This window comes from Miniopterus schreibersii (assembly GCF_964146895.1).
Source record: "Miniopterus schreibersii genome assembly, chromosome: 15".
NCBI classification, from domain to species: domain Eukaryota; kingdom Metazoa; phylum Chordata; class Mammalia; order Chiroptera; family Miniopteridae; genus Miniopterus; species Miniopterus schreibersii.
The window spans coordinates 22,477,728-22,490,164 of record NC_138115.1 but is presented as its reverse complement, the minus strand read 5'-3'; the positions used below and the strand labels follow the sequence as shown (position 1 = coordinate 22,490,164).

At 42.7% G+C, this 12,437-nt stretch overlaps 1 protein-coding gene across 5 annotated transcripts in view; it reads left to right on the top strand.

Moving 5' to 3' along the window:
- Positions 1 to 11,074, top strand: part of TAMM41 (TAM41 mitochondrial translocator assembly and maintenance homolog) — a 39,806-nt gene extending 28,732 nt beyond the window's left edge. For 3 of the 5 annotated variants that reach the window (XM_081159669.1, XM_081159670.1, XM_081159671.1), the window contains 2 exons: positions 1,197 to 1,259; positions 10,877 to 10,998. In XM_081159669.1, coding sequence (XP_081015795.1) covers positions 1,197 to 1,259; positions 10,877 to 10,953 — 140 coding nt within the window. In that variant the 3' untranslated portion in view covers positions 10,954 to 10,998. Of the gene's footprint in view, positions 1 to 1,196; positions 1,260 to 3,580; positions 3,750 to 10,876 lie in introns of those variants that run through there. The other 2 variants (XM_081159667.1, XM_081159668.1) reach the window with 2 other exon arrangements.
- Positions 11,075 to 12,437: the final 1,363 nt, after the last annotated feature.

The following is a 12,437-nucleotide window of genomic DNA, read 5'->3' as shown; positions in this document are numbered from 1 at the left end:
ACTAGCAATCCCTGGGGGGTTCCAAATTTAAATTCTCATTTGTTTGAAGTAGGGTGGTATAAACGTATTTTTCAAATTCCTGGATCCTAAATCACTGCGAAAGGGGGAAAACAATGTTTCTTTTGGTCCCAAGAGCATAACCTCTAGCAGTTATTGCAAAGACAAGTCTGTGTTCTTCATGGTGGTCTCAGAAGGCAGGAAACTGGTGACATTTTTAATGCTTTTATGACATCAAGAACACAGCTTTTATCAGATGACTTTAAAAACACAGCTTTCATCAGCCGACTCCCATTCGGTGTGTCTCATAGTGTGTTCAGCAGGTAACCTCTGACATGGCCTATGTTCTACGCATTATTCCCAGGGCCTCCCTAATATTTACCCAAAAATCTGAACCTTGTCTTCAGAGACCCACTTCCCTTTGAGGTGTTAAAGGTAATTTATTAAATAATTTTGAAATTGAAAATGACTCCCTCAGATGAGTGCATTCTCCCATTTCATTGACTAAGTACTTGACCCTCCAAGGTAGAAGCCATTGTGCTAGATATTCACAGTGACAATACTGAACATTAACTGCAATAGGCAGGCTCCACGCACACTCTCTCAGTGACCTGCCTCAGGTTGTTAGAGCATATGTTTAGGTCACCAGATACCTATTCTGAAGATAAATATGGAGGCCTGTCCTTTGTTGTTTTTTATTTTAACATGATTCTGGTCACGATGTGATCTCTGCTGCCTTTCACAGGGCATGAGAGAGGCTGTACTGTGGATCCTCACTGAGGAGTCCTCTATGTGTGTTTTCAGAATGGAAGTTTTATTCCTGGGCAGAAACATTTGGGTTTTTATTTGGGTTTCTTTTTTTAATCTTTTTACATCTTGGACTTGAGAACGGCAGCCTTAAGTAGATTTAAGGTCATAAAGTGACCTTTGAAGGTCACCTAACCCACCCTGTTTTAAAGTGAGGATACCCAGACCCATTTGCCTGTGCCCATGCCGCTGGCTCGGGGACGCGGCTGGCAACTCCAGTCTCCTGGCCCTCAGTCCTGATACCCTTTTCACTGTCATTCTATGACACCAGAACAGATAGATTTGCTGGTTTTATTGGATAACTGAAAGAATATTTAGTTTCAGGTTTTAAAAGTGTTGAGATGACTAACATCTGGCTTTTTTGGCATCCTTGCTGGATTTTTTTCTCACAGGGCTTTCAGCAATTGTGAGACCTTCTAGCCTGAGACAGAGCATCAAAGGCATTTTCACTGCCGGTAAGAACTTAGAAAATCCGTACTTAATGAAGCTGCTGGATTGAGGAGCCTCAGCGCCCCTGGTTAAAATGTAAAGCTTTATCTGTATCCTGCAGGTACTTGTGAAATACTGAATTTTGATGGTCATAAACTAGGATATTGCAATAATGTACCAGATAGGCAGACAGCACTGTAATCTGGTCGTCTAAAAAAGTCAAACCATATGAGGTACTCTTGGAAGGCTTTACTCCCCCTCTGAGTTTTCTGAATAACTCCTTGTGTGCAAGTTTTTCCCTCGTGTTTTTATTTATGAAAGTTACACGTGCATATCATTGCAGAAACAGCAGCACCTTGCCCTTCTCCCTCACTTGCCCTTCTCCCCCACTTCCCCTCTCCTGAGACAACTGCTTCCAACTCTCTTAGTGGGTTATTTTTGTTTTCACTCCCAGTTCACTAAATAATAAGCTTATATTACTGCTTCTTTGCTTTTCAATTTTAGGCATTATCTGTTGACTTCTCACTATGGTAGATTAGAATTCAACTCTTCCACCCACCTTACCACACACACTCACCCCTCCAATCCCTCTGTCCTCCTGGTACAGTTATATTGCAGCTCTGGTTAGGTCAGTCTTCAGAGTTTACGTTGTGTGACTGTGTTAATGAGATTCATAGGTGAGCCACATACAATGCTTTTCCTTCTCTACACAACGTTCTTGGCCCACAGAGATTGCCTTTATCTGTTTCATGCGAGGGATACCTTCTTTCCCGTGTCTCATTCTTCTGTCCTCATGGTGCACACTCTCATTTTGGTGAAGCACACCTTACAGTAATTTTCTGAGAAAGGGTGCATGGGAGGCAGATTTGGAGATCATGTATGTCTAAAAGTATCTTTAGTCTACCCTTCCACATAAATTGAGACTTAGGCTGGGGATAGATTGGAAATAATTTTCCTTTAGAATTTTGATACCGTTGCTCCAACTATCTTCTCACTTCTAGGGCTGCTGTCAAAGTCCAGATCCATTCTGATTATTAATCCTCTGTGTATGTTCTTTCCAGAGGCCTGGTGGGTCTTCATTTGCCTGCAGGGCTCTGATGTGAGTCTGTCTTGACCTATTACGATACTCATTGCTTTTTCAGTTCGATCACTCAGAATATAAGAGAATTTTCATTCTTTTTCATTTTCTTTTCATCTGTTTTCTCTCTTCTCTTTCTGGAACGCCTTTTATTCAAATATTGGACCTCCTAGACTAGTCCTTTGGTTTTCTTTCTTTTCCCTCCTATGTTTGATCTCCTTGTCCTTTTGTCCTGCTTTCTGGGAGATTTTCTCAACTTCAGCTTCCAACCCTTCTATTGAGTTTTTTATTTCTGCTATTACATTTCTAATTTCTAGGAGCTCTTTTTCTTTCTTTCTCTTTTTGACTGTTATTGTTGTTCTCTGAATATTCCATTTTTATTTTATTTTAAAACATACTGTTCTTGATTTTTGGACTTAAGCATTTGAACCTCTTTGGATATAACCAAATTGCCCTCCCAGGTAGTTCTGTCAATCCCACTAGTAATAAGTGAGAGTTCTCGTTTCTCCCCATTCTTTCCAATGCTTGGTGTTGTCAATGATGGACTTCTCTAGTTCTTTCTTTCTTATGTAACCATCTGCTGAACGTCTCTCATGTGTTAGCCACACAGTATACAAAGTGAACACGAAACACTATCCTGCCTTCAAGAAGTTCATAGTCTAGAAAGGAAGACAGGCATGTAAATAGAAATTTGCAGTAGTACCAGGGCATAAATGGCTCAAAGGTAACACAAAGATGGGAGTGATCTTTCAGCCTGATTCTGATCCCTGGGTTGAGATTGCCAGGGAGCCGGCGTGGTCACGCCTCTTAACATGTCACCCCAGCCACTTGGATACACAGCTGAGTGCTTGGCCCCAAGGACACTCTGTGGTCCTCCTGAATCTTTGGAAAGATTCAGCTGAAGAGTCAAGAAAGATTTAGTAGCACATACGCCAGATAGACTCAGTTGAAGATATTTCTGCCACCCAGGGGTACGTAGCTTTGCATTTCCAATTAAGATATTCAATCTGTGTTTCTGCTGATTTACCCTGGCAAGGCTGAAGAATAGGTGCTTTTGTTTGGGTGGTTCTGTGTTTTGTATAATTGCAACTCCCTTTCTATAATCCTCCTTGGGTGAGGCTGAATGTTTGGGGGGTTTTTGGTTTGTTTTCCTTTTTGGGGTAGGGAGGGGCTTCCTGTACTATAAGGAATTACTCACTTATTGATGGTTTGTTGTTGTTGTGAGAATGTTAGTATGATGGGTTTTTTTTTAAATTCTTTTTCTTATAGAAATACATACTAAAATATTTACAGATGCAATGACAGGATTCTGAGATTTGCTTCGAAATAAAACATGGCAGAGGAAAGTGGGTAAAGAGTAGATGACATGGATTGGTCATTAGTTGATACATTTTGAAGCTGGATGAAGATGCATGGAGACATGTTATACTATTCTTTTGTAAGTTTGACTTTTTCTGTAATAAAAGGTTTTTAAAAATCAATCATCATGCCCGGCCGGGCGTGGCTCAGCAATTGAGCGTCGACGTAGGATCTAGGCAATTGGGGTTCAATTCCCGGTCAGGGCACATGCCCGGGTTTGGGGCTTGATCAATGACTCTCTCATCATTGATGTTTCTCTCTCTCTCTCCCTCGCCTTTCCTCTCTCTGAAATCAATAAAGATATATTTTTTTAAAAAAAAATCAATCATCATCATGAAACTGCAAGCTGAGATGAACCTTTGAGCCTCTTTTCACTCATTGTTCCCAGTGACCAGCAGAGGGCAGTGGGTAACACCTCATAAAACACAGCCCAGATCTCCTTGTGGCCATGGAGTGAGTGCCCACTGCAGGTTCCCCTGAGCGCTTGGTGCTTGTTTCCCTTTTCCTTCTAAACACATTGTATGCGGGAAACGTATTTATACGTTTTACGTTGACTGGTAGTAGAGCGCGCGATAAAAACTACCTGCAAACAATGTGTAAAGATAGCTCATCGGATTGAGGAAGTCCAGAGTATCAGAATGTCTGTAACCGGCACTGAGGTTGCAGAAATTGTGGAAAATGATGAGCATCCCTTCAGAGTCTAGGCTTACTTGCTTTATGCTCTGGCTTTATGATGGTTGTGGGTTCAAATTCCAACTTAACTACTGTGATTTAGGCAAGTTACCTAATTTTTCTGAGTTTTAATTTCATGGGGATAATTATACCTGCTTCGCCAGGTTGTAAAAATTATATCTTAAATATATAAAAGCATCTAGTACTGTGCCTAGTTTTTTTCTTTTGGTATCATTACCTAGAAGTTTCCTGACCTCTCTTTAGAACGTGGCTCTTTTCACTGTCATGTTCAAATAGCATTAGTCCCTTAACCAGGCCTCCAGCTGGAGTAAACTAGCAGTGGAAGGAACTGAGTGGCCAATTTGCCTGTTTCTTTTCCCTCTAATGTCACAGCGAGCTTCAGAACCTCCACCCCCTGCACTTTGTTCTTTAGAAGTCCTCCTGTTGCAGTTGTAGCTATTGTTCTGCTTGCTTTTGCTAGGGCCATCTCCCCTGAATCTCCAAAGTTCTACCTCTGTTCAGTTTTTCAGACAGCTCATGCGGGATGAGAAAACCCCAATGTATTCGGGTGAGATTTTATTCCTCCGTAGCCATTATCACTGTGTTTCTTTGCAACCTCCTGCTCATATGGGGGTAAAAAAGGAAGGATCAAAAGCAGATACTTTTTTTAAATCATACTTTCTTTTAATGTTTTTTTATTATTATTGATTTGAGAGAGAGAGAGAAACATCATTCGACTGCCTCCTGCACACCCCCTACCTGGGATCCGAAGCCTCCAACCCGGACATGTGCCCCAAGCAGGAAGCAAACCGGCGACCTTTCTAAAGTGTATGGGACGCCCGGCTGGGCGTGGCTCAGCAGCTGAGCGTGGACCTAGGATCCAGGCGATCGGGGTACGATTCCCGGTCAGGGCACATGCCCGGGTTGCGGTCCCCAGTCGGTCCCCAGTCGGGGGCCTGCAGGAGGCAGCCGATCAGTGACTCTCTCATCACTAATGTTTCTGTCTCTTTCTCTCCCTCTCCTTTCCTCTCTCTGAAATCAGTGAAGATATATTTTTTTAAAAATACAATAAATAAAAAATAAAGTACATGGTATGAGGCTCAACCAACTGAACCACACCAGCCAGGGCTAGCCTGAGTTTTGATCATTTAAAAAATAATGTAGACTTCTCTTAGGCTGTGCTGTTGGTAGAACAGCGTAGTTCTCCTCGGGGTAGCAGGTCAGCAGCTGGAGCCAGCCGGCTCAGAAGTAGCTGAAGACTGTTCAGCCTCCTAGCACCTGCCTGCTCCTCCTTTCATAGTAGCAGCAGATGGCATCACATCTCGTGCTGGGAACAGAAGACCAGCTAAGCAAACTGTCATATTCTGAGAAGCAGCAGTCTTTTATGTTTCTAATTGGTTTGGAGAGAAGTGGAACTGTTGGAGTACTCTGTGTGGGAACTGGGAGAGAAATGGGCAGTGGGGGTGGGATTTAGTGATTAGACTGAGAAGTAAGCAGGAGCCAGACAAGGGAAGCCCTTAAAAGCCATGAAAGGGAATTCAGAGTTCCTTTTGAGGGCAGAGAGGCTATAGAAAGACCATTAGAGAACTGAGAACCGACTGAAGGGAGATAAAGCTATTTCTTGGGAAGCTGGTTAGATATGGTTGCAGCCAGCCAGGTGAGGAGTCATGGCAGCCTGAACTCGAGTCACTGCAGTAGAGGCAGAGAGATGAGATGCCAGCAATATTTAGAAGGCGGGTTGCCAGGTCCTGGTGACTGGAGGGATATGGAAAGTGGAGGAGAGAAAGGAGTCACTGCTTACTCCCGGGTTTGGGGCTTGGGAAGCAGTAGATGGTGGCGCCATTTCAGGAGGTAAGGAAGGCTGGGAGAGGATAATGGGTTTAGTTTTTGAAACCTTGCTTTATTTGTCCCCACCTGACTTTCTGGTCAATCAGAATTAACTCTGGGGATAGGCACCTATTTACTTCTCTAGCTTCAAAAGATTCAGCTGGATTAACAAGACAGGTTTAGTCTTCTTCCTAAAAGGATTCTGGCATGCCTCAGTTGATTCTAACCAGCCTTTCCTGGCACGTAATAGAATGGATCATCCATTGTTCTCTGTTTTCTGATTTCTTAAAACTAAAATATTCCAATATTTGGTACTTATATATTTAAATAAGAAGAACACATAAGATTTTTTTTTCTGGTAATGTGCTTATCACTTCAACTTGAAAGTGTTTAAAATAAGTTGTACTTCTGCTTCAGAATAGGTTTTCTTTGTGGATATATCTAAGTATGGTTAGAAATTAATTGGAAGAATGCTGAGGACTTACTGGTTTTCTCTCCTAAAGATCTGAAATACAGAATTGTGGGAAGATAGAGCTCTCACAACCTACTGCCTCACATTGTTTCCTAGAGAATTTTGTCTGTCATTGAACCCGTCAGTTTAAGGTCATAGAGGCAATTCATAGTCTTACATTGGTAGTAACTTTGCTGTAGGTCATGTAAAACAATCTGGAAATCAACAGAAGAGAAACCCTAGGAGCCATATATTAAAGTCGGTTTCTGTACCCTTCCAAAACAAAATCCTGACTCTAGATACTAATCAGAATTCTTAATGACGAGTAAATAAGGATCTGTCTAAAGAAGAAATATTTAAAGAAATGTAGAGAAGGAGCAAAGACAATGGTGATGGGTCTCAGAGTAAAATTTCTCTCCTAGGAGGCTGTCTTCCCTCAAGACGTTTTCTAAATCAGACTCCCTAAATCGCCATCCTTTTTTAAAGAAAGGAAGCAGAGACCAAAAGTAAGCTTAATGTAGGCCAAGTAGAATTCTAAAGATTGTAAACTCTGTGAGGGCAGAGACCATCGCTGTTCATAGCAGCATCCCCAGCAACTTGCTCAGTGTCTTATTTATATAGGTGCTCAATAAATACTCATTCAGTGTATTTCAGTGACTGAATAAATGAAAGATTCTAGGTCTTCTGGTAGTATGGAAAATCTCCATGTGTACAGAAAAGTGCACAAATCATAAGTTGGTACATTTTCACAAAGTGAACACACCCATGCACCTAGAACTCAGGTGAAGAAATAGAACAGAACCAGTCCCTAGAATCCCCCTTTGCCACAGTCAGAGCCACCACTCCTCCAAGAGTAACTACTTACTATCTTGACTTCTAATGCTTCTGTTTTGCCTACTTTTTTAACGTTACATAAATACGTACTCTCATGTCTTCCACTCCTCATGACATCTGTGAGATTCATCATGGTGTGGGGAGGAGCAGTAGTTCATTTGTTCTCATTGCTTCCAGACCACTGTGTGAATATATACAATTGATCCACTCTACTGCTAACGGCTTCTTGAGTTGTTTTCTGTTTGGGCCATTACGAGTAGTGCTGCTGGTTTCGTGCCTGACTTTTGGTGAGCATATTATGCATTTCTATTAGGTATAAACTTAGGTGTAGAATTACTAGATCATAAAGCATGTGAATGTTTAACTGGTATCTAGCAAACAGTTGTCCACATTACACTCCCATTAGCAGAGTTCCTATTGCAGCACTTCCTAGGCTAAAACTTGATATGATGTGTCTTTTTCATTTTAGGCACTTCTGGTAGGTGAGTAGTGGTATTATACTGGAGTCTTAATTTACATTTTCTTTTCTTTTTTTTAATATATCTTTATTGATTTCAGAGAGAGGAAGGGAAAGGGAGAGAGAAATAGAAACATCAATGAGGAGAGAATTATTGATCCGCTGCCTCCTGCAGGCCCCCAACTGGGGATCGAACCCACAACGCAGGCATGTGCCCTGACCGGGAATCGAACCGCGGTCTCCTGGATCCTAGGTCGACGCTCAGCTGCTGCGCCATGCCAGCTGATTAGTAAAGCTGGGCATTTGTTCATATGCTTACTTGGATTTCCTCTTCTGTGAAGTGCCTATTCTCATCTTTTGCTCATTTTTCTGTTGAGTTGTCTGCCTTTTCTTGCAGGCTTCTCTGTATAATCGGAATATAGGTCCTTTGTGGAATATATGTAATGCAGAAACCTCCCCCTCTGGGGCTTGTTGTTTCACTCTCTTAATGGTGTCTTTTGGTGAAAAGAGGTTCTTAATTTTACTTAGTCCAGTTTAACCATTTGTGGTCAGCAGCTTTTGTATCCTGTTTAGGAAATTTGGCCTATTCCAGGTTCCTGAAGTTTAAATCCTCCACCTTTGTTGCAGTTAGAATATTGAGGCAGAAAGGACCATTTATTCTGATCAGTTGGTTCTTACCCTGTTGCAAATCCTGGCTCCCTATAAAAATCTGGCCAAAACTTTGCACCCTCTGCGCAGAAGCGCACATGTGCATCTACACAGCAAACCGCTACAGTTTCAGGGAGTTCACAGACTGACCTTGAAGCCTGTCCTTGGGCCCCTCGTTAGAGAACCCCTAACCTGGTCCAGGCCAGTCACTGTGCAGATGAGGAAGTCGAGGCCAGAGACGGGGAGTTGCACTGTAAGTTTGTGGCCCAGCGAGGACTGGAATTTGGGTCTCTTGACTGCTATCCCAGTGGTCTTTGTAACACAGTTCTCTGCTGCAGTCTTTCTGAGAGTATCACTCTGGCAGAGCCACTGAAGGGAGAGATTGTATTTAATTAAGGGAGGTTTCCATGGGCTAGCAGGGAAAAAAAAGGCTACATGGTGTCTCTGATGTACTTTATATATTTACCTTAAATGGTAAACTCCAAGGAGTCTGTGAGTACATTTTTTAAGTTGAACTGGGACTTATCATGGTCGGTGCATCTTCCTGCAGCTGTGACTCAGTGCCCCAGGGTTGCTGTGTTGAACCTTATGCAGCTACCTGTATTCTGCTTAGTGTCTTGATTGGCTCTGACTAGAATTTTAAAAAGCACCTTACGTAATAACTTTCCAGTTTCAATGCTCAAGTGGGTGAGGTTTACCAGAGTGTTTGCTCCAGGGAGAAAATTAAAAGGGGTGGAGGCAAGGAAAGGAGCTCTGAGTTTCTTAACTAGGCTCTGTCTGTTTGCAAGTAGTCAGTCAGTGTACAAGCCAGGCCAGAGTTTCTAGAAGTATTTGCTAATGATTTTACTGGTACCTTGCCTTTTAACCTGCCACTGCCTGCAGTAGCCTCTTACAAGGTCCTAAGTGGAGTAGGCAGCTTACATGTAACATGGCCAGGTATTTTCTTTCTTTTTTTTTTTTTTTTAAATATATCTTTATTGATTTCAGAGAGAGGAAAGGAGAGGGAGAGAGAGAGTAGAAACATCAGTGATGAAAGAGAGTCATTGATCGGCTGCCTCCTGCACGCCCCCAGCTTGGGACCGAGCCCACAACCCGGGCATGTGCCCTGACCGAGAATCAAATCCCAGTCACCTGGATCCTAGGTCGACGCTCAACCGCTGAGCCATGCCTGGCCGGGCTGGCCAGGTATTTTTAGGAGTCTCTAGAACTCTCTAATCCTTTTACCTCATCAGCAATGTTTACAAAGTGCACTGCTAGGGGTGTGCATTTCATACTCGCAGCACAGACCACAGTTTGTATCCCATGGTGAAAAAGACTAGTTGGATCTTTGGGCCACACCCTGAAACACAGACTAAATGATCTCATTCTCAACACAAAGGAAGTCGAGCCCATAATTCTGTCTGCAAATAGGATCCTATTAGATCTGACAGACAAGTAACATCCCACTTATTCTATCCCATTTTACTTCTTTCCCATAAGCTCCCCAGAGAGCTTATCCTGTTTCACCTGGTACTTGTGATTAAGTGTGCAGAGGGTGGGGGAAGATCAGGTATCTGAATTAGGTGCGTCTGTTCTGTCATTTCGAAAACATTTACCAAGTACCTACCATAGGTGATGAGGAGACAGGGATGAATAGAACAAGGTCCCTGTCCTCAAGGAACTCCCAGTCCAGGCAGAGGGACAAGTTAATAAACCTGTTCCTGAGCCCCGTACAGAGGGGTGAGTGCTGTGCTGGGCGTCAGCACAGGTGGTGTGGGTGTAGGAGGAGCAGTGTCTGAATTGGCCTGGGGAGTAAAGGAAAGCACTTCTAGAGAAGAAACCTGAAAGGGGATATGATGTCTGCTCAGCAGAAAGTGATGGAAACGATATTCACTCTGGGCAGATCATCGGCACACGCAGTGACACTGAAGCAGTGAGCTGGGGTTGGTTGGGATGCAGGCACTGGGAGGTAGAAAGGGGCCAAGGATGCTCACTTACATACAGATCTTGTATTTGTTCTTCCTTTCTCTTAGTTTTTAAGAACTACTAAATTCAAAGGCCGCCAATATGCTAATATCTCAAAAGATTCATTTATCCCAGAAACTCAGGTACCTTTGACGTCACATCACCGTTTTAATAAATGCCTAACTCACAGTCTTTTCCCCTCACGATCGCGGTGACCTTTAATAACCCTTGGCTCCCAGGGTCTCCTAAACAGCCAGCCCATCACTGCTCTACTCCAAGGACAAGTCTCTGGTCCAAATATCACAAAACCTCTAGCTGAGTATCCACTAAATAAGCCTCAGTTCTCTCACTGTCTCTTCTTTTTCTCTTTTAGGCATGAAGAAATCATTGATTTATAGTTCACGAAAACTGCATAAAATGTGGAAAGGATGGCTGAGGAAAACATCCTGATTTTGCTTGCTTTTTATATGTGCACAAATAAAGTGTTCCTTTTTGACAAAACAGTGTTTGTTACTTTGACTGGTTCCTTGAATTTGAAGATACCTTGGTTTGCATAATAGAGCACATCCTCAAATAACATTGTTTCTTTCAATGTCATTTCGTTACGATGTCGATAAGGGGAAAAACTGATTCCTGGCTGGATCACTGTGTAGCTTGACATTCTCCCCGTGCCCGTGGGTTTTCTCCAGGTGCTCTGGTTCCCTCTCGCATCCCAAAGATGCGCACGTGAGGTTCATCGGCAACTCTAAATTGTCCCCGTCCGAGTGAATGCTCCCGCCCTCGCGCCCGGCGTTGGAAGGGCACCCTGTTTCCATTGCTCAGTGCTCTAGTACAGACCCTTAGGTTCTTTTGTAAATTTGAACAATATTTTTAGACTTACTTTTTCCACCTTTGGGTTCAGCGCATTCAAACCCAAGTTAGAAACCCCATGGTATAGTGAAAGGAGCCCAGGCTTAGGACATGACCAAACCATGTTGAATCTCTGCCCCACCACGGACTAGCTGTGTGACTTTGGGCAAGTCATTTAGCCTCTGAACAGTTTCACTGTGAAACAGGGATACTATTACATATAATAATTTGGCTGTCGTGAAGATCCTGTGAGCTAAGTGTCGTATGTGCTAGGACACTGCCTACTAGCCTTCAGTAAATGATTATCACTGCTATCGTTATTTTGTATTACTGTTTTGTTGCTATTTTCTTCTATAAACCTTTATGTTTCTTTGTGTCAGGCTCTTCCTCAAGAAGCTAAAATAATTCCCCACTACTTACAGGATAAAATAAGAATTTCTCATTACGCCTAGTCAGTTCAGAGTACTATAATGGGGTATCATACTGGGCTTATAAACAGAAATTTATTTCTAACAGTTCTGGAGCCTGGAAGTCTGTGATTGGGGTGCTAGTATGTTTGGGTTCTGGTGAGCCCTCTCTGGATTTTAGAGGGCTGTTTTCTCATATCCTCACATAATAGAAAGAACAGAGCTGAAGTAAGCTCTCATGTCTCTTCTTACAAGGGCACTAATGCCATTCGCAAGGGCTCCACCATCCTGTTGTAATTACCTCCCAAAGGCCCCATGCCTGAATACCATTATATTGAGGGTTAGAATTTAAACATGAATTTGGGGGGAACATAAACATTGAATCCATACAGGCCTATTCAAGACCTTCTGTTAACAGGCTTTATTTCACTTTTATCTTCTGCCTCCTGTCTCTGATATGGCTTTTTATATCCTCAACTACTTTGAAAATAGATACTCAGTAGAGGACAGAACATTAGTGTCATTTTCCAGCTGGGAATACCTGAGGCCCCAAGAGAGGAAGTGACTGCCTAGTATCATAATGTCTGAGTAACATAGCTGAGACTTGAACCCAGACCTGCAAGCTTTTGTCTAGTGCCTTTTCTCACATGAATACTTGAGTCTTTGTGTTCTACTTCC